General features: G+C 54.4%; 1 protein-coding gene across 1 annotated transcript; it reads right to left on the bottom strand.

Annotated features, from left to right (window-relative positions):
• Positions 1-195: 195 nt before the first annotated feature.
• Positions 196-26,749, bottom strand: EVPL (envoplakin). Its single transcript, XM_042032595.1, has 22 exons — positions 24,051-26,749; positions 17,614-17,713; positions 17,023-17,177; positions 16,231-16,354; positions 15,464-15,589; positions 15,147-15,185; positions 14,242-14,403; positions 13,590-13,697; positions 12,851-12,946; positions 12,487-12,612; positions 11,481-11,627; positions 11,182-11,336; positions 9,762-9,859; positions 9,024-9,205; positions 8,120-8,298; positions 7,565-7,703; positions 6,826-7,019; positions 6,333-6,483; positions 5,663-5,746; positions 5,467-5,577; positions 4,760-4,852; positions 196-4,006 (listed from the first exon to the last, which is right to left on the bottom strand). Exons 1-22 carry the CDS (start codon positions 24,122-24,124, stop codon positions 560-562), a joined length of 6,090 nt encoding a protein of 2,029 aa, XP_041888529.1. The 5' UTR covers positions 24,125-26,749; the 3' UTR covers positions 196-559.
• Positions 26,750-27,107: the final 358 nt, after the last annotated feature.

Raw genomic sequence — 27,107 nt, forward strand, 5'->3', positions numbered from 1 at the left:
TAAAGACAAATATAACAAAATCTTTGAAAATATACACTCATAGGCAGAAGGACACTTTAGGTGGTTCAGTGCTGGGAGATGAGGGAGAGCAAACCCTCTGTGGATTGGGCTGCAGGGCATGGGATTGCATGGGGGAGGAGTAGCTGTGCCTTCAGCCACATGGCAGCCACAGCCTGCAGAGAAAACACAGCCACAGACACTCACTTGCTAAGTTTATTGCATGCAGAATGACCCAACTGGAAAACGCTCTGGCTCTCCCCCCTTTCTGGGCATAGCCATGTTTAACCTACTGCCCGTGGAGTTCTTGCAATCAACCTCTCTCTGGGCTGATTAGGGAACACCACCTGGGGACTGTGGGGGCTCCTCTGTGGCCGGCCCATGACCATGTTTTCTTCCTCACACCGCTGAGCTGTGTTGGGAAGCAGGTAGCTAAGAGAGAAAAGTAGGCAGCCCTAAATGCTAGATGCTCCATTCCTGTGAGCCTGCTGCCCCGTGGGGAGAGGTGTTCTGAAGGGATGAACTCCTGAAGGAACCAGCCCCAGTATGTGCCTGAATTCATTCAATGCCTGAACCGTGAAAGCCTGGGGGAACGGCTCGCCTGGTGGTACCGCTGATACCCCTCCGACGCGGCCGGGAGCAGCAGAAGGTGGCTCAGAGAATCCTTCTGGCAGAGGGCCATGGCCTCCTTGTAATTTATCTTCTCTTTACTGACAGGGTCAATGAGATCTTTTTCATAGTTGGACTCATCCTGGAGCCTGTTGGCCAGGTTGCTCGTTATCATCCCTGTCTGGACAGCTTCTAGCACAGGGATGCGACCAGTTTTCTTGGGATCGATGAGCCCTCCAGTTAGATGCTGGACTTGAAGGTAGGGGAAAGCACTGTCCTTGGTCATCCAACCCTTCTGGACTGCTTCCCCCACAGACAGCCTTCGCTTGGTCACTGGGTCCTCAATGCCTGTGAAAGCTTTCTGGGCATTGAGTAGTCTCTGCATGTAGGTCCTGTCAATCAGCCCCCTCTCGATCGCCTTATGGACCGAGAACCGGTCCCTGGAAATGAGGTCTATGATGCCCCCCGTGGCAGCCTGGGCTTCCAGGAGCTTCTGAGCTGTCATGGGATCGAGCAGCTTCTTCGCAACGGCAGTTTTGATGTTGTACTTGGTGTCGGTGGTGGTGTCATACACCCCGGCGATGGGGGATGTGTCATCAGATATGCCCTTCTGTGAGGCTGGGGGGAAGAAGGTTTGTGTTTGGTGGGTGGTGGGTGATGTGAGCGGGGATTTGGAGATGATGGAGCCAATTGAGAGGGACGAGGGAGGCTTGGTTTCCCCAGCCACCAGCAAGGCGAATTCAGAGATGGGAATCTTGCCATCCCGGTACAGCTGGTACTCCTCCTTTGTGATCCTCCTCAGCCTTAGCGCATCATCGATGGAATACTGCTTCCCACTTTTCTTGTCAAGGAGAAGTGAGACTTCCCCATTTGGGCCCAGGGTGGTGACTTCTTCCCAGTCACACTCCAGCTCTTGCAGCTGGATGTACTGGCCTCTGTCTATGATACCTCGCTTGTAGGCCTCATAAGGAGACATGTCCTTCCCTGTGTCAGGGTCCAAGATAGAGATCTTGGTGGAGAGGTTTGTCTCTCTCATCTGGGTCTCATGATTGATTTCTTCACGGTTGACCTTTGACTGGAGATCCCGAATGAACCTCTCCTTGTTGTAGATCTGGTCCTTCTCCCTAAGGATGTCTGCCTCCAGCAGGGAAACCTCATGTTCCAGCTGCTTCTTCTTCTGCCTGTCATTCTCAGTCCGCTGGCTGAGCAGTTTGGATTCCTCCCGAAGGAAAAGGACTTTCTGCTGCTTCTGCCTCTCCAGCTCCCGCAGTTCACTCTCCAAGTTGGCTCTCTCCTGGATGGCCAGGTTCCTGGCTTTCTGCAGCTCCGTCTCTTCACGAGCCCATGTCCTTTTCATGCCTTCAGCTCTCTCGATCTTCTCCCAGAGCCGCCGTACCTCTTCTTCTGCCTTTTGCTTGGCTCCCCTCTCCCTGCTCAGCAGCTCCCAGATGCGTGCACGTTCACTCTCCAGTGCTCTGTCCTTTTCCACTCGAATCACCTCCTTGTAGATGGTCTTCTCCTGGGATTTGGTTTTCTGCAGGACATCGACTTGCACCTGCAGGTTCTTGCATTCTCTCTGCAAGCTCAGCACCTCCATCTTCTCCCGGTCCAGCGCCAGGCGCAGGTTGCTGGCAGACTGTTCCAGGACTGGATCCTTCTCCAGCTTGACCACTTCTTCCATAATGATCTTTTCTTGCACTGGGGCTGGGCTCTCCTCCAGCTCCTTTATTCTCAGTGTAATTTGTCTCATCTCCTTCTCCAGTGCAAGCCTCTTGCTTCGATCCTCCTGAAAGTTGAGCAATTTCTCTTGCTCTTCCACCAGCACACGAACCTGCTGCACGTCGCGTTCCAGGCGACGCCTGTTGCTCACCTCCTCATCCAGATTCCGTCTCAGCCTGCTGTGCTCATCTCGGAGCTTTGGATCCTTTTGGGTCAGTATCACCTCTTGAACAACCACCTTCTCCTCTGGCTTCCGCCTCTCCAGCAGCATGTATTTATTCTGCAGGTCATAGATGGCATCCTCTGCAGCTCTCCTCTTCTGGGACATGTTGCGCACCTCCTGACGCAGGCGATCGGCTTCTTTCTCCAAGAGCGGATCGTTCTCATAGCGGATGACTTCCTTGTTGACCAGCTTGGTTTCCACCTTGGATCTCTCCCTCCTCCATTCATCCCTTTCCCCCTGCAGCCTAATGAGCTGCTCCTGGGTCCTGCCGTTGGTGTTCACAAGTTCGTTGAGCTGCTCTTTCAGCCTGTCAATTTCTCTGAGAATCTCTGGACTCTTTTCATGTTTCACCACCTCCTCTATGACCTCCTTAAACTCCACCTCTGGTTTCTGTGACCTGAGGACTTTGAGCTCTGCTAAGGCCTCTTCCACTTCACTGTCAATCTTCGTCCTTTTCAGAGTGATTTCCTGCAGCTCCCTTTTCAGGTGTGCAATCTGCCGCTCCGTTTCAGGGTCCACCAGGAAGATCTCATTGACCCTCTCTTTCACCTCTATCCTGGGTTTTTGCTTCTCTGCAATGCTGTACTGGCTCTGCAGCTCTCCCAGCTCACCTTTAAGCATCAAGTTTTTGCTCCTCTCTTCTTCAATCAGAGTTTTAAGCTTGGAAGTCTCTTTCAGTAACTCTGGATCCTGCTCTACCTGCTTCACCTCCTTAACAATAATTTTGGGTTCTGCTGTTTCAATCAGTCTTTCCACCTCCTCAATCTTGTTCTTCACTTTTACTATTGCTTCTTCTGCAGACTTTCTTTTGAAGGATTCCTCATCAATTTGTAACTGCAGGTTCCTAACAGACTTCAGCATTTCTGGGTTTTTCTCCAGTTTGATGAGCTCCTTCACCACCACTTTCTCCCGGATGTTGGGCTGCTTTCTCTCCAGCATGTGCAGCTCCCTCTTATGCTGCTCAAGTTCAGAAGCAGCAGCCAAGCCTTCCTCCTGGAGACGCTTGATCTCCTGACGAAGACTGGCTGCTTGGCCATCCAGGCTTGGATCCTTCTCAATTTTTGTGATCTCTTTGGTGAGGAGCTGGGCAGGAGTGACCTTCTTCTCGCTCTCCATCTGGGCAAGCTTACGGCTCATCACATCAATGTCTTCTTGCAAGCTCTGCCTCTTTTTGCCTTCCTCTTCAATCTGCTGTACCATCCTAGACAGGTTGCTCTCCACCTGGGGGTCTCTGTAGTATTCAATCACCTCCTTTTCTTCCACTCTTTCAATGGGCTTCTGAGTTTTCAACATCAGCAGCTTGTTTCTGTGTTCCTCCAAGTCCTCTTCAATCCTGGCCACTTTCCTCCTTTCCTCCTCCAGCTGCGATTTCAACCCCTCAGACTCCCTGCTTGTGGCTTTGTTTTCAGATTTCTGGGTTTGCTCATGTACAGCTTCAATGTCCTCATGCACTTCCTTCTGTAAGGGAAAAACAAAAAAAAATTTTAAAAAAGGCAGGGAAACCAAGTATCTCTTTTAAGGTGACTCAGAGATCTTTTAAATGACATGGCATGGTGGGAGGCAAAATTGGCACAAAATCCCCAGGCAGTCTTCAAAAAGGCTGTTTGTAAATGGAAAATGAGGACACAATCCCATCATGTCAAGCAACTGACTTGGTGTGTCCTCCTGTTGAGATGCAGGTGCTGCAGCAGCCCACAAAGGTGCTTTGTGCTGCCTTCTTGTAGCTGTAGCTGAGGGAGAGCATCACAGCCAGTCTCCAGCTTAAACTGACTTAAAGTCACCCAGTCCTGAGACCTTTCCTACAGGTGGTTCAAACCTTGGAAAGGTATAAAAATCCTATTGCTTTGAAGTGTTTCCAGAAGGTGGTGAGCACTAAATTCCAGCCACACCCACAAACAAATCTGAAATTCTCAGTCTGTGAACGCTGGTGAGCTATAGCTAAGAGAAGTGGACTTAAAAGCCCTAATCCTTTTTCCAAGCATAAACCACAGCTTCAGTAACAAGCGAAGGGCCCCCAGAGGTGATGAGAGTCACAACCCAAGATCAGTGTCAGTGAAACTGTGGTTTCTTGTGGTCTGTTTCTCAGAGGGGTTTCCATTCCTGTCCTTCCTCACACCTGGATGTGGAGACTCAGGGAGGGGTGGGGAAGCCCCAGGCTGAGCAGATTTGGACCCCAATCTAGAGTACCCCAATCTTGCAGTGAGCTGGTACCTTCTCAACGATCTTCTTGGCAAACTCCAGCCGGCTGAGCTGCTGTTTATTTTCTGCTGCCAGCTCCATGTAGAGCTTGGTGACATCATTTTCCTGCAAAAGAAAGAGCGGTGAGAGGCTTGTCCCCTCACCCTGACACAGTTCTGTTGCATGGCAGACTCTGCCACACCTCGTTTCACCTGGCTGAGTTTTGTGTATAGCACAATTCTAGGGATTAATGTCTTCCCATCTGACTCTTTAGAGAGATGCAGAGTCTAAGGACTCATGCAGGAGACCCTGTCCCTGTTATTTGAATGCCTGTTAGATGCTTGCAGGCCTACACAGGTTCCAGTTTTCCAAATTCACACATGGAGAGCAGTCAGCAAAAGCCTCAAGGTGATGTAGGAGAACCAGGCTGCAACTGGGAAGAGCACAGAGGAACTCTGGCTCCTTCCTCTCCCCACACACCTACCCTGTAAGTTTTATCTTCATACACAACGTGGTAAGGAGCATCAGCAATCTCAACCAAGGTGCCAGCCACAACCCTAATTCAGGATCTCACATGCTGCTTTGCCCCATGGACCAAGGGGTCCCCCAAGGACTTTGACTCTGGGATTAGGACCATAATCAGTGGTGGCTGTAAGAGTGGATTAAGGCCTTGCAGAGGACACTGGGGCATGGGTAATGAGCTGGACAATGGTTTCCATGCCTTCATCTTAACATTTTACCTGGGCCTGGATGCTTTCCTGCAGGGGGGTCACACGCAGCCTCTTTGCAGCAGAGTCGGTCAGGGAAGGGTCCAGAGAAGAGCTGTATTTGCCTGCTTCAAGCTCATAGTCCTGTTCAGAGCAGAAACACGAGAATCAGGTAGGATCTCTTGGGTGAAATGCTAAGGCAGTAATAAATGGGAAAACCCATCCTTACATTGAGTATGGACTGCACATTCTGGGACAGCCTGACCAGGGCGTTCTTCTCAGGCTCCTTGCTCTGGATCTCCTCCACCAGCCTCTGCAGGAGACACACACGGTGTTAGGGACACACTGAAATCCAGCTGCCTGGTAATACTCATGCAGCCTAGAGAGTCAGCTCAGCTGAGGGAATGGTGGGAACAGGAAGACATTTAGGAAGAGTCTCCAGGGTTTTAGGATATCTCAGCAGTGCTATCACTTGCCCAGGACCTCCCCCATGGATTTATCACAAATAAGATAAATAGCAGCCAATGCAGAGACCTCCCCAACTCCTCGTCTGAGCTAGCGAGTTTAGAGTCTGCTCAAGGAGAGGAAAGTGAAGGACCTGGATGCAGCATCTCAGTCCAAAGTACAATGTTTCAGGATCTGAAAGTGTCCTCTCCACGGAGAGGATTTCAACCTGGAGGTGACTGGCACAGAGGAGGACACCAGCACTGTAGATAAACCCAGCAAGGTGAGGTAACACCAGGTAACACCATCTGTGGGCTGCAATCCTTCTCTAGTACTTTCACTGTGATGGGGGAGCACACAGCTATGAGCTGGCTGGTACTATTTTGCATGTGCTGTTCACAAGCAAATTGCCCCATCCCTGTAAAGTTACAGGGTATTCTTGCCCTGGAACACACCTTCTGTGCCTGCAGCTTGTAATTGATCTGGCTTGGCCCATCAGTGGTCTTCACTTGGTGCTTGGGCAAGTTGTTCATCCAGAACATCAGGTTCTCATTGGAGTTTTGGAACTGCTGGTAGGTGAGGCTGATGTTTCTGAGGGTCTTCTCTCTGCACAGCACAAAAGCAGATAGGAATGTTAAGGGGAAGGGCAAAGATTCATGTGCAAGTTCCTAGGAAGACACTAAAGTGAAAATATCACCACAACAAACACCAAGATAACAAAAACAGGGGGGTGACAACTGATCCCTGAGTGGGGAGCACAACTCTGGAAGCTCAAAGCCTGTGCTGTGAGTAGGAAAGTGGCAACTACACAGCAGGACACAACTGGTCCTCAATGTTACAGGACTGTGGTCAGGATCAGGGTCCTGCAATGAAGAACATACTCAGGGCTCTGACCCCTCCCCATCCACCTTAGCTAAGAGCAGCAGAGATGACCCCACAGTTCCTCACCGCTGATCCAGCTGGTCAGCCACGGCGTGGTAGCGATCGTTGAGGAGCTGCACCTCCCGCTTCTGCCGGGGCAGGTCAGGGCAGTACTCCTGGAAGTTGTTCTGCACAGCACTGCAGCTGTGCTCAGCATCCTTGAGCCCCCGGTTCAGCTTCAGCACACAGTCCTCCTGGGCCACCAGGTCCCGCCTCATCTTCTGCAGGGGGGAGAAAAGGCACCTCCAGGTTTGCAGCAGTCAGTGCAACACCCAAACACCCTCCTTAAAGTGTCACTAACTGTGGGAGCTGGGGGATGGTCAGGCTCTCCAAGGTGGAAGAGGTGGAGCAGTGAGGCTTATTCGAAGCTGGGAAGCAAGGTTGGACAGCGCAGGGAGCAGAACAGAGAGATTTTGAGGAAGGAAAAAAATAAAGTCTCTGTGGGTGCTAAGGATGGGGCAAGGAGATTGGGAGCAGGAAATATTAGGGATAGGTGTGAGGCAGAGCAACAGAGATTAGATGCTAAGGGGGTCATGATGTCTTTTAGGGACCCCAAAGGGAGGGACAGAGGGACAAAGTTTTTTGCTGTCCAGTGAAAGCAGGTGAGCCTGAAACACCAACATTAAACCTTCAAGGAACAAGCCCTTAAAAAGGCTTCATTGCTGGTGCCTCAAGGTGCTCAAATCAGCAGAGTCCAGCTCCTCCCACCCTGCTCCCTGAGCTCAGGGATCTCCCATCCTTAAGGAAGAGCCTGATGCTCCCTTACCTGCAGATCGTTGGCTCGATCCTGCAGGGCATTGGGGGATGCAGGAATGATGCTGTCCTGAGCCAGCTTGGCCTCAAACGTGCTGACAATCTTGTCTGTGTTCTCAATCTGAGTCTCCAGGTTCAGGGCAGCCTTAGCCCTGGGAAAGGGGAAAACAACAGGACAAGGTTAGCTACAGAAACCCCATTCTTCTCCTTTTCTCCCTGTTTTTGGATGTTTAACCTTACTTAAGATTAGAGCTTCTGCAACATGTCAGAGAACAAGCAATGTGCACTCACACCCCTGTCGTGTTGCTCACGAGTCAGATATGTTGCAGTTCACCACACAGCAGAGCTGGGACACACACCCATTGTGGTGCATTTTCCACACTGGGGGGATCTGCCCACAAATTACACACAGGAACTCCTTCAGAGGTGCCTTTGATGATGGATGGGAGGTTTCCAACCTGCACTGGACCTCAACCACCACTCATATAGATCAAAAGCATTTTCTGTCATGCTTCTGTGTTGGCACACCTGTGCAAGGACACTTCCTTCCCTCATCCCCATCACTCACTTCTCGTTGTACAGGCTGGAGAGCATATTGACATCATTGTATTTGCTCCTGAGGGCATTCAGCGTGACTGGGAGCTGGGAAGCCGAGGTGCTGGTGGGTTTCTTGGAAAGGTAGGTCTCACACTCCTTCTGCAAGGCATCCTTGGCTGCCCCCAGGTTCTCAAGTTTCTGTGTTGTTTCCTGGCACACCAGATGGAAGCAGAGTCACCCAACACAGCCATAACAGTGCTGCTGTGGAAATATGTCTCCCTCAGGGGCGGATTTGGCTGTGGGGCTCAGGGCGTGGTACCCCTCTCATAAGGAGCTGCCCCTTGGGGCACAGCCCCATCCAGACTGTGGCTGTCTGGCAGTGGCAGGGTGTGGGAAAGAGATCCAAATAGACAGAGATGGAAAAAACCTACCTGCCTGAGCCCATCCTGCTGCTGGGGCTGGATAAATACTCACAGATGAAGCTGTAAGAAGCTAAAATACTGCAAACCCAGACCTTAACCCAGAGGAAAGGAGGGGGGCTCCAGGGCACTGCCTCTTTTCCTGTCCCACTGACGTTTACCAGTCTGTACTTCCCATCAGGTGAGCCAAAGCTGGCCCTTAGATTAATTCCCTTTATCCCTTAGTCTTTTTGTTACAGACTTGAGAATGCAGGGTGACAGCATTCCCAAGACTGGCACCTGGATCACAGCTCTGAAATGAATGGACCCTCTTGCTCCAGAGCCAAGGGAAGGGCCTGCATTTTCTGAGGGTTTGATTTAGTCCCGTTTCAAGGGCTCAAGCCAGCCTGAAACCCTTGAAATTGCAGCATGGTTTTCTCCTTTGGAGCACCAGCTGTCATCTCCCATGTTATTCCCACGTCACCCTGCTTTGGGCCAAGGACCCAGCACTACCAAACTGCTCCTGCTCCAACTCACCTGCTGCTGTTTGATCCTCCTGCCAAGGTCATCTGTAGGGTCGCTGTAGTTCACAGGAGACCTCACTCGGTTCAAGACCTCCTTCTCTACCTGGACCAGGTCCTTGCCAACACGATCCAGGCTGCTGAGGAGCCGGTCAGCTTGGGGATCATCCTGGACTGCTGGAGGGTTCCTGGATAGAGCTGTAGTGAGACATATCTTAGGTTAATCCCCAGATTTTAGCTCTGCCATGGTGAGCCAGAGCTCAAGTCCAAAGGAGGGACAAAGCCAAATGCTGCCATGCAGACACATCCCTTCTCAGCTTTGCTGGGAGCCTTTGAACTACAGCTGTGGGAATAACACAGATAACCCAGGGTTGGGATTTAGCCATGGCTGTGCCTGCTTATCCCACAGCCCCCAGCTAGGGAAGAGAACTGCAAGGGACCCAGATTACAAAGCAGGTTTAATTAAGGTTTCTGGATAGGCACATCCCCCTGAAATCCTAAATACCCTGCAGCTGTTGATGGAGCTGGAGGTCAATCTCAGAGGCCTGAGAAGGGCAGCAGACTTTAAGTGAATTGCTGAGGCAGGAGTCAAGTTATCCTGTCAGCTGTTCCTTGCCATGGAGGAGAAGGCAGCCTCCCACAGGGACCTCTGCAGGTGTCTGTGTGTGAACTGCAGGTGCCTCTGCCCACCTTGGGTGGGTGCTCTGTTGCCAGGGCTGCCTCTGGAGAGGGCTGGACTGTCCAGCTGACAAACCTTGCTGGCTGGGATGGACCTGCTCCTTTTGGCTGCGTCTCAGGGTGTTCTGAACCTCTGCTCGCTTCTGCTTCACCGTGTTCAGTTCCCCTTCCAACCTGTGAGCAGAGAGGGGCATCATCAGCCAGGAAGGGACACAGAGCTGAGCAAGCCTTGACAGAGCCCTGCACAGCAGCAGCTGCACGGCTGTCCTGGGGAGCTGGCCCCAAAGGCAAGGGAAGGTGTCCTCAAAGGCTGGGAGCCTGCAGCCTGTTGTAACTTGGAGACATCCCCTAGGAAAGGGAATGACAGCAAGAGCAGCTGGTTGGTTTGAGCAGCTGAGTTCTCCCAAGGAAGCCAGTGTTTCCAACTCTCAGCAGAAGCTACCAAAGCTGGAAATGTATTTCATATGGCTGCAGTGCTTTGCAGCCTTGCAGGAAGCGAGTACAAGTGGCTGCTTCTGTGGCTGCTGCACTGGAAATGCCAAGTCTTGTAAGGATGGTTCCTGCATCATGAAACTAGGGCTGGGATCTGCCAGAGCTGGAAGGACAGAAAAATATTTCTGGGTGACAAAAGACTCATGGAAGGAGGAGGAGGGGGAACAGAAAGGACCAGGCCAGTTCTCATCCCTGCTGTGGATTGTTCCAGCTAAACACTGTGGGCTAAAACCAGCAATTCCCAGCTTGCCTGGCTGCTGTCAGATGAGGGCTGTCCCTCTGTGCAGAGGAACTGAATTTCTATTTTAAAACATGCATGAAACCCATAAATCCAAAGGCTTCAATAGTCTGGGATGTGTGAAGAGGGGCACACACTGAGGAAGAGCAACACAATGCAGCAATGACACCCATGGCACTGGGGACCAAAGCTCCCACCCTGGGCATGCCTGCATTGCTCCAAGTCTGGGCTGTGGCCTTTCCTCAGCACTGGAGCAGCACTGATTTACCCAAACACCTGAGGCCATGATTAAAAAGGCAATGCCGACCTCCCTGCACCACCGCCCCATCCTGTGGGAACAGCAGGAGCAGGCAGGCAGCAAACCTTCACAGAGGCTCAAGGAGCATTTCTCAGTCTCCAGCTGGGGCTGGCTGAGAGGAGATACCACAGATAACTCTGTCCTGTTTGGCAAGTCCCAAGCTCCAGACTGATTCTGCAATGAATTTAGTCAAACCTATGCGAGTCACATGTTTCAGTGAAGAAATCAAACCTGACTGCCAGAAAACTCTTTGACAGTGAGGGCTGTGCAGCGTGCAGGGATGTTGAGGAATGGCAGGCACCTGGGTGAGATACCTGGGTGCAGGGAAAAATCCCCCTCCAGGAGGGATTCAGTACTAGATAGTCGAGAAGCCTGTCCCCAGCTGCTGCTTCTCTGCAGTCAGGCTGGTTATGACCCAAGAGAGAGTCTAAATGTCTCTCTGGGTCAGGGTCTCTGCTGCAGACTCACCTATTGACCTTGTCTATGGACTCAGGGTCAGGAGGAGGGATGGAGAAACAAGCAGAAGGTGCCTCCCGGACCACGCCAGTGCTGCTTTGCACCACCCACATCTGGGGGTTGCTGTTGTCCTTCAGAGTGTACTTGTCCCCTCTGGTCAGCTGCACCTGGGAGAGAACACAAAACCCAGTGAAAGGCTTGGCTTCCTGGCACTAGGACGGTTCCTCCCACCACAGAGCCAAGGTCTGGAGCAACCAGAGAAGAATCCAGTTCTCTGTCTCTTCTGAGGGTGCTGCTAGTCTGGCCCTCACCTCCCCAGCATCCCAGTCACAGAGGGTGTCCAGGGTGAGGGGCTGGGAGGGACGTGTCCTGCGCAGTTTCAGTGGGCTGATCTCTTTGCTCCTTCTCTTCAGGTCAGCGATGCTCTTCTCTGCCTGTTTCAACGCCTTCTCCTCATTCTAGACAGAACAGGGGAGACAGTGGTTGTGACCAGGTTGGGATAAAACAGAAGGGGAGGGTCACACTACAGTGATTATGCTGGGACCCATCTGTCCTTGTGGGGTGGAGTCGGGAGTTTCTCCATTCTAGATCCCTCCATGTCCCTTCTTCCCCTTTTCATTACCAGCACTCTCCTCAGTTTCCTTTGCTCACAGATCTGCCCTTGAGGACACAGCCTGGGTTAACCTTAGGTGAACCCACACTGTCATATCAAATATCCCAAACAAGTTTTCCTATTCCAAAATGGAACACTGGCCTGCCAAGAGGTGGCTGCATTCCAGTGTCAGAAAGTACCAAGATTCCAGCATCTCTTGAGAGCAAAATGTGTTGCATGCTTGGGAAGATACCGTGGTGAACGTGTCCCCTCCCTCTCTCCGGGGCAAATCTTCCTTTCCTATCTGCATCTCACCCCTGAGGTCAGATTTCTTTATTCCCACCCTTGCCCTTGGCTCATGAGAATGCTGAGGAGATGGGAGGATCTTTCCCTGCTTGGATGCCAGCGGCTCACACTCTGCAGGCCCTCTAATCCAAGTGTCTTATGTTAAGGACAACACATGGCTCCTCCCTGCACTTCTCCTTTGCTCTGATGGTGACCTGGGGCCTGGCTGGGTGTCACTGATGGGGACAGTGACATCCCAGGGCAGTGTGAGCAGCATGGATCTTCTGGGCTTCCCCCTCCCTTGCACAGAGCTGGGCTGAGCTCTCCCTGTAGGATTATTTACCCACCTCTTTCCCTTCCCCTCTGTCATTTATTGGGGAGTTTTTAACTTTGGGTTTGCCCCTAGGTCTGGCTGGTGCCACCAGCCCCGAAGGCCTCACCTCCAGCTGAAGCAGCAGATCTGACACCACCCCAGGGCTGTCTTTGTTGAACTTGCTGTATTTGGTGTCCAGGTCAGAGCTCATCTTCTTCAGGGAGTGGCTCACGGCCTCAGCATCATCCTGGAACTGGAGGTGTGGGGAGGGAAACAGTAAGGCATGGGGGGACATCACTGTCTCCAAGTCCAGTGGGGTCTCTCAGTTCCCAGCACCTCTAATAGGTTATGTTTTGAGGGGTGCTTCCCCAAAATACCTTTGCTAGGTGCAAGCAAAGGGTCTCCCATCCTTATCCCTTTGTCATCTGTCCTCCCACCCTGCCCACTCTGGCCTGACCTGCAGAGCCATGGCCCATGAATTGGCTTTTTACCTTCTTATAGCTCTCCACACTTTTCAGTTGGCTCTCCTGGCAAATGCAGAGATTGAGGAAATTCTGCCACTCATTCTTCAAGGCTTCCTGGTGAGCCTGTGGTGGGACACAGCACATCTCAGTGGGTTCCAGCTGGTCCTACCTCCCCCACCACTGGTTCTCCTTTCCTCAGAAGTCCCAGAGATGAGAGGAAGAGCAGAGACAAAGCTGTGCCCAGGCCCTGCCTGATGCTGAGCCTGAGTGAGGACACCCCTTGAGGAAGACCTGGCTCATACAGAGCAGCCATCACTTCTCAAGTGGTCTTAGCTCCAGTGGTGTTGGGGACTGAGAGCCCACCTTATCCTGGCACTGCATCTGCAGGCTTGGAAATTCAGCCTTGGAGGCTGGGAGCTGGTGTCACTTGGGAGAAGTCACTCCATGTCATAGCTGGGACTTCCTAACAGTGTGAGGGTGGCTGCACCGATGTGTGTGAGCACCTGAGCGGGAGCTGGTCCCAGCACACAGATGTTGGCCACTGTCTCCTGGAAATTTTGGAAAGGATGAAGACCCTGCACTTCCCTCAGCTTCCCTGTAGGGCAGGCAGAAAAATGCTGCAGTGCAGCCAGTGCAGTGTGGAAGGAAAGAGTAACATAACTGCAGGGAGAGGTGAAGGAATCTCCTCCGACCCACCACGTGGCTCTTGAGGCACACGAACACTCTCATTCTCCCACAGGGTTGGAGAAGAGACCCTCCTGCCTACCTGGATAGGTTTGATGGCTGGGTGCTTCAGCTCGATCATCCTGTCCCCATCGTCCTGAAGGTGGTTCACCAACTCCTCCTGGCTGAGCAGCTCGTTGGACTTGAAATCCTGAAGGGGAAGAGAAACTTCCTGACCTTGGGAGCATGCAGGGAGCACAGAGTGGTCTCCTGGGGCACCAAACATGGCAGAGGTAAGACTCCCAAAGCACAGGCACCCTTGCCTGTTTGTTTTTTAAAACAGAAGGGGCTAGGCAGAGCTAAAACAAATTAGACACGCTCAGGCCTCAGAAAGCATCAGGGCATTCATTCAAAGAGCATTTTCCTAAGCAATTATCCCTCTCATTTCCTGTGTCCCAGCAAATGGCAGTCACTGGGTGTTGTACTGTGGCCACTGAGGCTGATGTGGCACTGAGCCCTTCCCTCCTCTGTGACCATGGAAAGCCTCCCTGAGAGCTCTCCAGTGTCTGATCCCATGTGTCAGCTCAGGGGACTGGAAGGGTCACACAGAGCAGCTCATCCCTAATTCCAGCATGGACCCAGGGGGTCTCTTCCCCCTCTGTTTTGGAAAGCCCCATGCTCAGGGCTAGTGGGGGATGTGCAGATCCCACATGCCAGGCTTGGCCAGCCTTTCATGGCCAGGACACAGAGCTCACCTCGTACTCCCGACGCACGCTCTGGACATCCATCATTTGGTCACTCCAGTCCTGCTTCAGGATCTTGGTCTGCTGGTCTGTCAGGTAGCCCAGCTCCTTGGTGCAGCCCTGGAGGTGGTGGTAGAGGCTGCCCAGGCTCTGCCCTCGCCAGATGGAAGCTTTCTGCCCACACACAGCACAGAGACAGTGTCAGTGCTCAGCCTGGGGAGTCCCCTCCCCTCCTCCTCTTGCTCCCCAGGACCACACTCCTGTTGCACATCCAGCAGGAGATTCCCAGAAACCTTGGTGAGAAATCTTCCACCGCTGGCTCTTATCTGATGGGGCTGCCATTCCCTTTCCCTCCTCACAGACAGGATATGTTTGTCTAACCAGAATCCCAGGTGTGGGCTGGTGCCTGGGGCAGCCTCAGAGCTGGCCCAGTTCTGCTTTATTTCTCACAAATCCCATTTTCAGCATCAACCTTCATGGGCACAGCTGAGTAAACCCAGGACCTTCTTCCTGGCCACCTCCTTTGCTCTGGCTGCTCATTTCCTCTCTGGAGCCCTTGTTAGGGATCAGGGCAAGCCTCCACATTTGCAATCCTGATTGGGAACAGCGTGTGGGCTGGGGTGGATTTCCTGGTGCCTCCTGGTTCCTGTGCTCATGGACACAGAGGCAACTGCAGATCCATGACCCATGAAGAGGAGAGACATGGCTCTCACTCTCAGCATTGCCCTGAGGGCAGCAAGAGTTCTTTACACCTATGCCAGGGAGGGGAGGAAATGGGGAAATGATGCAAGGGACACAACTTTACTCTGCAAGCCCAGGGGTAGCTCCTGTTCTGAGCTGGGCATTCCCTGCCCATCAGGGATGGTGTTACTCTGCTGTAAGACTCCATCTGTTCAGAAAACCACCAAGAACCTTACCAGCAAGTCCTTGTACTGGCTTTTTAAATCTGCCACATCCTGGGTTACAACACAGCCAAGACCAAGGAGGTGAACAAAAAAATAGATAAAGAAAAGCTGTTAGCAAAACATGTGGTGAATGCTGATGAACTGATTTATGGAATGTGCTTTAGAAACCACCCAGGAGCCCCGTCCCTGGCCCCCCATGCCCTCTGCAGATCAAGGGTGGACATTCACCGTGCAGAGGAGCAGGTGGGACACAGGGCCAGACACTGAGCAGAGCCAGCAGGATCCCCAGTGGAGTGGCAGGGACCAGGAGAGGACAGCGGGTGCCTTACCCCAGAACGGAGGTTCTTGATCTGGAGCCCATAGGCTTCGATTTCCTTCTGGAGGATGTTGTGCTCAGCTATTTGCTTTTCCAGCTCCGACATGCCAGGGCCATACTGTCCTGCATTGACTTGTTTCTGTGCAAAAGGAGTCAGGGCAGAGACTAAAGCAAAAGGCTTCATTTCAGGGAGAAACCCCAGGCAGGGCTGGCAGGGCATGAAAAGATCTGGTATCTGATAGTGGTCCAGGAGGAAGGGAGGGGATTTTCTTGTTGTTTCCCATTTCCCCAGCCATACACAGGGGCAAATATAACCACATAACCCTGGGGTACAGACCTGAGCTGAGCCAGCCCCCTGCCCATGGTGACCTGCATTGGATGCACTTAATTACCATCCAACTTTCAGGGGAATCCAAACTGATTCCAGTCTGGGCACTCCACATACCCAGACCCTGCAGTGTGACACCCTCAAAGGCAGGGCTGTAAAATCCTAGGAGACATCACCTTCTCCACCCTTTCATCCCACAGCAGGACTCTCTACCTGGTCCCCCTCTGGTAACTCTTAATCTGAAGAGGCTAATTCAGAGGGTGCTCCAGAGGGATTTAAGAGGTGAGAGAAAAGTTTTCCTCCCACCCAGAGCCACTGAATTATTCCCACCACCTCCAACATCCCTGCGTGATGCTGAGCATGCAGTGGCTGGCACAGCCCTACAGGCAACAGCAAACATTATCTGGCCTGGTAGGAGTTGGGAGATAACATCCAAACCCAGCTGCTGTTACCATCTTTTGGTCCAGGATCCTGGCCCAGTCCACCCTGGGCCCCAGCTCGGGGACGTTCAGTTGCTCATAGAGGGCCCGGTACTCGGCACAGAGCTGTGTCACACGGTCATGGAGCTGCTGGATGCTGCCAAGGGGAAAGGCACAGGTTCCTGTGTCAGTCAGGAAGCAGGAGAACCAAGGTGGGCCTTGTGGAGCCCAGATTGCACTTGCAAGACCCAGAGTACTTTGCTGTCCCTTCGTGGCCCTGGCCTCCTTCAGCAGTGTCCAGCACTTGTCCTGCTGTTCTCCATCTCCAGGGATATCTCAGGAATTACTACCCAGGAGGGTGCTGCAGGGAAGTCAGGGCTGTCCCTTCCCAGCCAGGAAACTCCCTCCTGATTTCTACATAGAAGGGCTGGGAGTGAAGGGAAGCAAAGCACCAGAAGCCAACTGATGCTCTTCTCCCACTCCAACACCCATCTCTGACTCCGTGCTTGCCCCAGATGAAAGGTATTTATTTTAGGGAAGGAAGAGGAAAAGGGGATTTGTCCTGAGAGTGGGGCCACTTTTTAGCTCTGCATTTTTCTAGTACCTTTTATAAGAGCTCCCAAAAGACTGGGCAATTGTTCTGGCAGCCACTTTGCATACCAATATCTTTATAATATATTGGCAGAAAAGCTGATTTTAGGGCTAAACTCTGTGGGAAGAAGAGTGAAACTAGCACTCATGGCAAGGCCTGGAGTTCATCCTATGTCCTGGGGGTTTCCCAATTGCTTGGTGCCCCCACCACACCAGTCCCCACCCTGTACTCACTCCTTCTCTATCTCAGGAGCCTGTGGGTGTTTCAGCCTCTTGGCACGGTCCACATCCAGGAAGAGATCCTTCAGCAGGATCTCAGCTTCCTTCAAGTTCCTGGCATTCTCTGTCTGGAACTCAAAAGGCTTGTTCTTCTGGTGATTGCTGGAATCCTGGAGACCAGAGAGACCGAAGAAAAAGCCTGGTTGGACCACACAGACCTCACAACACTTTCCTCGGCCAACACAGAGGCTCTGGATCCTCCACACACCAACCACAGAGGAGCCCTGGTGCCCAGCCCAGCCTCCTGCTCCAGCTCCCTGCCACCCAGGGGCTGTGCAGGTCAGGCTTGCAGCCTCCAGGGTTGCTGTGAGGCACAGGCCTTGGCTGAGGGAAGCCTGAGGCACTGAGCAGGAAGAATCTGGGTGGCCTCGGGATGCAGCCCAGGGGCTGGGAGGCTTTGTGGGGTGTCTGTTCCTCCCCAGCCTCGAGTCAGCCCCCAAACCCACACCAGCATGCACAGAGCAGACACCCGACCTGTTGTCCCAGACACTGCATTTCTAGGCAAAGCCTTTCACCTCCCACCACCCACCCCCTGCCACAACTGACCTGCTGGAGGCTGGACTGAGTCTCCAGGATGTCCTTCTCCACCTGGTCAGCATTAGTCTGCATGCGGGAGATGAGCACGGCCAGCTCGTTTGTGGAGGACCTGAGAGAGGGAACAGCAAAGCAGATGGGTGAGTAAAGCAGATAAAGCAGAGCTCACCCCGTCCATCACTGCCCAGGACCTGTCCCAGGCCTTTCCCCCACGTCCTCCGTGTCTCTGAAGAAAGAGTCTGAGCTGTGGCCAAGGGCATGGACACACACAAGTTGTCAGTGCCTGGCTGCTGCCCTCAGCCAAGAGCTGGTGTGTTCAGAGCTAGTGGTAGTGGGATTTTGCACAACTCCTTGCTGCAGATGCTCAAAACTTTGTGTGGATTCAAAAAAACATCAGAGAGGGGAAAAAAAACCCAGAAAAAATGAAGGGAAAAAAAACTGCTGTAGGGTTCCCAAAAGCATCGACACCACATCTGGGGTGGGAAGACCTGAAGCCACAGACGGCTGGAGGCCAGGGGAGCACCCTGCAGAGGCAGCACAACATGCTCACCCTGTTTGGAGGTGTTTCCCTGGGTGCCTGTCCTTGGCTGCTGGCACAGGTGGCCCCTCAGCCCAGCCCAGAGCTGCCATCCTGTTCCATGTGAAGCTGTCCACAGCTGGGCCCATTGAGACACTGGAGAGCCCAGTGCCACCCCAAGACTGGGCTGCAGGGGACAAGGACTTGCTATGCAGACCACAAGCCCCTCTGGGTGCTGCAGGCTGTTGTAGTTGTGGTGTTTTCCGAGCTTGGGGAACAGCATGAAGCTGAGTCAGGGCAGGTCTAGGTTGGATATCAGGAAAAGGTTTTGTAGCCAGAGGGTGCTCAGGCACTGGACAGGCTCCCCAGGGAAGTGGTCACAGCACTGAGCCCGTCTGAGCTCAAGGAGCGTTTGGACAATGCTCCCAGCACATGGGGGGATTCTTGGGGTATTCTGCACAGGGCCAGGAGTTGGACTTGATGATCCTGGTGGGTCCCTTCCAACTCAGGATATCCTATGATTCCAAGACTAATTTCCCAAGGCCATGGCACACCAACCAGCCCTCCTTGCCGCAGTGAGGCGTCACTGAAGGTCCCCAACAGACCATTCCCGGTTGCTGACACCTCAGTGCCACCACCAACGGTGCCATCACAGCCCTTATCCCACCACCACCCTTGGGAATGAGCACCTCGAGCCCTGCCACAACAGCTGGATCCAAAGCCTGCAGCCAGGCACGGGATGGTTCCCAATGCTCCCTGCAGTCACGGAAGCACAAACCTCGGTGCCACCTTTGTCCTCGTGTCCTGTTGTTTCTAACAGCATCTGCCCTTGAGGACAGTGCCGGCCCTACCCTGCAGGCAGGGAGAGCACAGCACTGCCAGGATGTGGGCAGAGGCAGGAGGGTGTGGAGTGATAGCATCACGCAGGGATGGAGCCCTCGGAATGCTGCCGATGGGACAAAGTTCAGCAGAGGTTGAGCGCGTTATGTGCCCGTGCTGGGACCTGAGACCAGCAGGAAAGAGTTTGAGCAGCAACAGTGGGATGTCACTGGGGGTCAGCTGGAGTGGGGGGACACTTCCTCAGGGCAGGTTGGACAAAGAAGGTAGAAGAAAGGTGATGTCCTGCAGCAGAGCCACCACATCTGCCCTTTAGCCACGTGCTTTCCTTCTGAGCCCCTGAATCCAGCAAAGGACAGAGGGAAATTATTCCCTTAATGGCTCTGTCATTGCTCCAGCTCCTAATCGTGGCTCCAGCTGTTCCACAGTTCATTCCAAAGGCTGGAACAGATGCTGGGATGTTCATTTATTACAGCCCCAAGTGACTGTAATGTGCCAGGGAGTGCTACAGTCACCCCAAGCCAAGCACTCGGGTGCCACAGCTCCCGTTTGAAGTGAGCTCAGCCCACACTGAGCACGGCCCGTGTGACTCCAGAGGAGGCACAGCCCCAGCGCTCCTGCTCACAGCATCCTCCTGTCCCCTTTCCCCAGCTCCTCCCTTGTTTTTAATTTCCCGAGCGTGGGCCTGCACACAGCAGCTCTCAGCTGCCCCGGGGGTCTGGGGCTGGCAGCATCTCCCGGCCATGCTTCAGCCTTCCTGCCTGGAATGCACATCAGCAAAGGAAAAGGGGACTGCTGTGCAGGGTCTGATTCCAGGGATCATGGAGCCCAAGAGCCCAAGCAGCACATCCATCACCACCAAAGCATCATCCCCTGCTACAACCTGTGTTTTATAGCGCGTTAATCATCCCTCCTACTCCATCCATGCCCTTTCCCGGTGTAAGCTGCAGTGCTCAGGGAGATGGGTGCTGTCCCTGACTCCCAGCACAACGGGGTGGATGGATGGGAGCAGCACAGAGCCAGGACTCGGTCCCCGTCAGCCTGAGCGTGCAGCAGGCTGGAAGCTCTCAGCGGTCCCCCCTCCCCAGGAGGTTACACAATCTCCCACTCATCCCTGACACGCCTGGAATGAGGTGGTGTCCCATGAGCAAATACTTGAGCACCACCCAGGTTTCCTGCCCGGGCTCTCTGCGCAGGGAGGAGAGTGTGAGTCACGGGCTGCGCTGGCCGCTGGCCCGGGGCACGGAGCCTCTCCCAGAGCGCCGGCAACAGCATCGTCCTCCCAGGAGGTCTGGCTGAATTCAGCTCCTGCCCAAAGAGCGTGAATGGGGTGTCCTGTTTGAGCCCATCCCAGTTTGTCTTGTGGCTGTGGAAAACTCTGTGCCGCTCCAAGAGGGGAGAATGAGGATCTGGCCCTCCCAGGGATGGTGATGCCTTAGGTTTTAACTTTTGTATTTTTCAAATCCTGCACTGCCCAGTGTGTAACTCTGAGTTTCTTGTAGCCTGTTAATTTCTGCTGTCTCGTGCCAGGCAGACATAACAAGGCCTCTCCAGGCCTGCTCTTCAAGGACACTCAGACTGTCCTAGGCCCAGAAAGTATAAACCAAAAGCCTCTGAGAGGGGGGCAAGCTGAGGGGAAATTACATCATTAACCTGAAGCTTTAATTGGAGAATTAACCCTGCTATGCAAATGAACCAAACCTATAAAAGTGTGAAGAACTCGTGACCTGTTGTCCATCTTGGGGTCCATCTGGGCAGTGGCCTCTGGCTCCCCAGGGGTACCTTTGAAGGCCTTTCAAATAAATACCTGCCTTATTCTCTTACTCCTGTCCAGTCTCTGTTTCTAGGTGGCCTCTCAAGGCATCAGTGGTAGATCACCAACTAAATCCTGTTTATTCCTGCTGGCACTCCCTTTCTGGCTGAAGGAAACACTGGGGCACTCCATCCCTTAGTCCCTAAGGCTGGACACAGGAATCTGCGTTGTTTAGGCTGAGCCAGAATAAAACTATGGACTGAAAAGATGTCAGCAACCTCCTGGTCATGGGGACTCAGCCCATCCCAGCCTGTGCTGCATGGGGCACCTGAGGCTGGAGACCAGGATGCTGCAAACAGCCTGATTTTCAGAGAAAAGAGGAGAACACCATCTCAGGAGCAGCAGGGGTGTGCTGAGAGGAGTCCATGCAAACTCCCACCCACCCAGCCCCTGGTGACTCGGGTACATCACTGTCCCTCCTTGGGATGTCCCCCTGCCCATCCCTGCTGCCCCTGGGCAGGAGCTCTCACTCAACCTGAGCTGAGCCAGGTGGGCCCTGCATTTCAGGGTGAACATGCTGATATTTGGGCTGCAGAGAGGTGGCCTGGCATCAGGTGGGATACAGGGAGCCACGAGCTCGTGTTGGAAACCCCTCAGCCGCCCAGAATTCAGGTCTGGTTCCACACACAGAGCATGGTACAGCCACAGCCCCGGGATGGCTGAGGGCAAGGCTGGGCAAAGCTCCTCCTGCTCTCCTCCTCAGGAGCCAGGGCAGCCTCCTCCCTAGGGCTATCTCATGCCTAGGAGAGGCACAGCACTGTTATTATCATTATTAATTGGTTCATTTTTTGTACCACTTTCTGCCTCCTGGACAGTCCAGCTGCACACGAGGGGCGGTGTCTCTCAGCAGCAGCAGGGCTGTCCCCCACTCCTGGTCACTCCTGCCAGGGCACTTTGGGCAGGACCACAGCACCACCCACTGCAGTCCCTGACCCCTCTGTCCCTTCCTCATGGGGACTTTGCTTTATGGCTGCAGGGCCCAAAGCTGGGTCTGTTCTCCCTGACACAGAGAAGTCCTGGCACATTTTGACTTGCCAGCAGATCCCAGCAGGCCACCACTGACCCCCTGCCAGTGCTGGGTTAGTCCCTGAGCCCCTGCCTGTCCCCAGGGCCCACACTGCTCCAGGCTGACTGGGGAGAAGCACAGGGAGGTGGTGGAAAAAGCAGCAATCCCAGGAGACACTTAAATCCCGGGAGATGACTTGCCATCCACCTCCCAAACCACCCACAGCCTTTGTCAAAATCACACCCAGGCACAGCCAGTCCAGCCAGATCCAACTCAATTCCACCTTCTCAGGAGTTTTCCCTTTCAGCCCCACAGTGCCTCCACCTAGAGCAGGGCACATCCAGGCTGCTCCTGAGGGCAAACCTGTGCTTGCTGGTGCCTCCCTGGGATGCATCCACCAAACGAGGCAGGAAAGGGCCCTGAGAGCTGGGAGGCTCAACACCATGGCCCTGGGGACCAAGGCCCCTCTATGGGGGTCCAGCTGCTAATCGTGAACCCCGGAGACAGGGAAACTCAGCTGCTGCTGAGGCTCTGGCCTCAGGGCCACCAAGAGCAGCTGTGGGTCATCAACATTTTCTTGGGGCCATCTGCAGAGCGTGTGCTGGCAGCTGCTCCCCAGACAGCTCATCCACCTTCATTTTCTCAGCTACTTTGGGCGCTGACCAAGCCCCAGGCCATGGCCAAGCAAATTAGGCCGTGTCTGATGGTTGGTGCCTCCTGAAACAAGCACAACTAGCTCAGTAATTGCTGTGCTCCTGGCTCCAGCCTCCATCCTGCACGGGGAAGAGGTGTGAGGTCTTGCTGGGGTGCAGCTCCAGTTATTCTGAGAGGTTCATGCTGGGGGAGAGCCTGCCCAAACCCTCTGCAGGGTCCTGAGGAATCCCCAGCCTGCTTTGGAAGCTGGCTGGGGAGATGGAGAGATTGCATTAGTAAGGCTGAATAAACCAGAGCCTGACACAGCTCCTGGACTGCCGGGGAGGTGCCTCACTGCAGCCAGGCTCCAGGTAAGGCTTGGTGTTCAGAGAGCCCCCAGACCTGCCTTTGAGATGAGTTTGTGAGTGCTCAGCTCCACTGAAGCTTCCCATGGCAGCTCTTTCCCCTCTCTTTCAGAGTCCCAAGTGGTTCCCAGTAAGCCCAACATCCCCATGGGCAGCCCCAACCTTTTTGGGGTCACCTTGTCCCCAGGCCCTGCTGCCTTGCCCATCCACCCCGCTCCTCAGTGGCTGTTGGCTGACCTGGGCCCCCAAACCAGCACATTTGAGGGCCAGCACCGTGTTGTGACCAGCCAGGTGTCCACACACACACACAGACACTGTCCTGGACTGCTGCTGGTGGTCCCAGGAGATGTGGCCAGCACCCCCTTCTCCCTTCTTGTCCCCTTTTCCTCAGCACAACACCCCTGGCAATTTCCTCGGTTTCCAACCATGGCAGGGCAGAGAATTCCCATGGAATCAGTCCACCAACACTACAGTGTGCAAAATTGCTGAGGAAGGTGGAAAATAATCCTGAGTTAACAACAGCAGCTGGAGGGAGGGATGAGATCTCCCTGCAGGAGCACTCCCTCCCAGAGGACTCCCTGATCCTAGGGAAGCATCACACACCTCACTCCCTCAGAACGGAGGGAATCTCTTCATAGAATCACAGGATAGTTTGGGCTGGAAGAGACCCTACAGACCATCCAGTTCCAAGCCCCTGCCATGGGCAGGGACACCTTCCACCAGACCAGGCTGCTCCAAGCAGGTCTGAAAGAGGCAAACTCAGCGATTCCACCTGCAGAGACCCGGCCTGTCCCAGGCTGGGTTAGAGCAGCCACCAGCAAACCCATCCTCACCCACCTCCACCACCTGAGCAGCACCAGGCTGAGCATCCTTCTCCAGGGATCCCTGGGCAGCATCACACCAACCTGACAGAGCCAGGGAATCCCGGGATCCCAGAGCCAGGCTGGGTGGGATCTGCTTCACCACCGAGCAGATCCCGCTCCACCCAAGCACAGGGGCTGCTTTGATCCTGCTCCCAGTTGCTTTTTGCACCTCCCTGCTCAGTGATCACAGCTCTGAGCACATCCCAGGGGCTGCACGGACACTTCTGGGAGGAAGCACAAAGCCCACCAAAGACGAGTACAACAGCCAGGGTAGCACGATTTGGAAAAACCCCCACCTTCTGCTGCTCCACGGAGCGATGGCACTTAGGGTGGCTTAAAAGACATGGACCACCCATCCCTCATCTCCCCCTAGGGTCACGGGACAGCGCAGACAGAGGAGAGGGGCCCCACTTACTTGCTCGGCTTGACAGGGGAACCTCTGCTGGGGGAACTTCTGCTCGGGGAGCTTTTGCCCACCCCCTTGAACATGTTGGCCAGGTCCCAGCTGGTGTCCCGGGGTCTGCACAGTGCTGGTGGTGGGCGCTGGCTCCCTGCTCGCTGCTCGGCTCTGTCGGGGTGCAAGGCCAGGACTCAGCGAGGGACGGTCGGCGGCGCAGTAAAGAGCAGCTCCCGGGAGGCTCCTCCCCGAACGCAGGTGAGCAGCACCAGCGGCGGAGATGGAGGCACATCTGAAAAAAATGACTCGAAAAACCAGTTTAGGGTGGAAAGAGCAGCGCCCCAGAGGGAGAACGGGAGACCTCGCCCTGGCTCGGAGAGTGTTTGGGCTCACACAGGCACAGCCGAGCAGCAGCTGCCCGGCAGAGGGGCAGAGAGGGTCTTTGCAGGGAGGAAAAGCCTGGGAGCACGACTTGGAGGGAGTGCACTGCTGCCGCTGAAGCACGTTTTAAGGCATCCCCTGGCAGCGGCTGTTTAAAATCCTACAGAACAGCAGAATCCCCACGGACAAAGCCAACCGAGCGTTTTCCAAGGCGGCAGCAGCAGTTTGGGCATCAGCAATTCTCAGAACATGGTGTTACTTTGCAGGCCAGTAAACTTTTGGCCCAGGCTCAGCACAAGGTGGCCCTGGCTCCCAGGAAAGCACCGAAGGCTCACGGCAGAGGGAAGGTCAGCGGCTCCAGCACAGCATCACAGGAGCCTCAGGGATCCAGCGGGATTCAGGCTCTGGGACAAACCCAGCCCCACAGATCTGGGTCTGAGGCTCTGCCCAGGCACCCTGTCTACACAAGACCTCAGACCAGGCTTTGCCTCTGGGCAGCTCTTTCTCCTCTCTTTCAGAGTCCCCAGTGGTTCCCAGCAATGCCCTGGCATCTCTGTGGCTCCCAGGGATGCCCGTCCGGGCCGAGCTGCCCAGTGGGGCTGCCCAGCTCTCCTTAGCCACAGCCAGGGCTGGCTACCTGCTGGTTTCAGATAAAGCCAAGTTCAAAGGTCTCCACAAACCAGGAACCCTGTGTTTCAGGTTGATCCAGCACAGATCCCACAGCAACACGGGATCCTACCCAGTGCAGGACCAGGGAGGGAGGGAGGATGGAGGAGGAAGGGGACAGGAGAAGATGGGAGTCACAGCCCTCACATAAGCACCAGCCAGACACCAGTGATGCCAACACAGGTTTGTGGCTGTTCTTCCCTGTTTTGTGTGGTCCAGGGACAACCCAGGACCAGAGGAAAAGGCCTGGGGTCCATTGTCCCTTCCTGGGTGGCCTCTTTGTCCTCTTTAAATTTAAATCACACTTGTCTCAGGAGAGAGGGAAAGATGCAGACAGGATGGAAAGTGGTTGCTGAGAGATCAGCCCTTCGCCATTGCCATCCCACTGACTGGTGACAGCAGTGATGCTCTTTGACCAGAGCTGCTGGAGAGCCCCAGGAGGATCCCCAGACCAGGGCCAGTCCCTGTCATTGGCATTCCAAGGCTTTAAGTGATCTGAAGCCTTGCCAGGGGTGAGAGTTGAAAGCATTTGATGCTACAGAGACCTGATTTTGTACCCACACAAAACAGGAGCATGGGACAAGCTCTTCTGTGTGGGGCTGCTGTTTGCATGGGCCAGGAGGGGATTGCTTCCCTGTAGATTCAAAGGAAACTAAATTGGACAAGATCAACTGCCTGTAATCCCCTGGAAAACAGCCCCTGGCACGTGGAGGAAGTTCTAAGAATTAGCACCAGGAGTAAAGCAAGCACATACCACACAGGCTCTGGACAGGCTGCTTCCCAAGCCATCCATCACCCTGGAGCAGCCTGGGGCCGAGGGCTGGGGCTCCTCACCTGCACAGCTCCACCACAGCACCTTCCTCTCCTCTGTGTAACAAGACACAGCTGAGATCCTTCCCCCGGCCAGGTCCCTGCCTGGCGAGGATCCCTGGGACAGACAGAGTGTTCCAGAGGCAGCAGCTTCTGCTGTCAGCCCTGTGCACACACGGACACATGCCCTGGCATGAGGCAGCAGCAGCCTCTGTGCCACACAGACGGGACAGACAAACACAGGGATAATCTCTGGGAGGAGAGCAGCGTCCTTGGCAGGGCACCTGGCTGCTCACAGACCGTGTGAGACACGAGCTGAGAAGCCAGGCCGGGTCCTGCCTGGTGCAGGAGCGATGCTGAGGCACCTGCCTCGAGCTGCCTCTCCCTCACTCAGCCAGACAGGGGAGGAGGAGAGGCAGAGTCCATGTGAGGGGCAGCTCCTGGCTGCCTGCTCAGCCTCGGAGGAGCAGGGCTTGCCCAGCCCTCAGCAAAGCCCCATCCCAGCCTCAGGAGAAAAGACTGGCAGCAGAAGCCAGAGGATGGTTCTGGGGTGATGGGTCTGGCCAGCCCAGCAGCCCTGGCACAGCATCCAGCCCAGAAGTTTCTGCTGCTGCTGCCCAACACTTGTGGCACACAAGGAATGTTCTGCTGCTGCCTGAGCCTCGCCTGCTCTGTGATGGACACCAAGATCTGCTCAGGGGAAGGCAAAGTCGCTGCAGGAATCCTCCAGGGATTATGACAGATCCTCACACTTGTGACAGGCACTGCTGGATTCAGCCCAGGTCACTTCCAGATCCTCCGTGGGTTTTGCCCAGACCAGCCCAAGCCATGCCAGGGCAGAGCACGGTGGTTAACCCAGACCCTGCAAGAAGCAACAGGCAAGGAGACCAGTTCAACCAGTTCTCCACCACAGCCACCCACACAGCTGCACTTGGCACTGGGATCTGGGCCCAATATCCCGGGCAGGACCTACCTGTCCCCCTGCAGCTGGAACCTGAGCACAGATCTGAGAGGAGACCAGCACTGCCAAGGGTCCCCCATCTCCAGACCACTCCAGTCAGGCAGCCCCCACCCAGCTCCATCTCCAACAGGATCACTCTGTGCTGCAACGGGGACTAAGCTCCCTCCTGCCACAGCTGCCCAGAGATGGGTCAGGGGTGGGCAGCCTTAGTTTCATCCCAGTTATTCCAGCCTGGAAATGCTGCTGCTGATCCAGAG

Source organism: Corvus kubaryi, unplaced genomic scaffold (genome assembly GCF_017639235.1).
Source record: "Corvus kubaryi isolate FWS band 111438036 unplaced genomic scaffold, C.kubaryi_AGA036_p1.0 37353, whole genome shotgun sequence".
Lineage (NCBI taxonomy): Eukaryota > Metazoa > Chordata > Aves > Passeriformes > Corvidae > Corvus > Corvus kubaryi.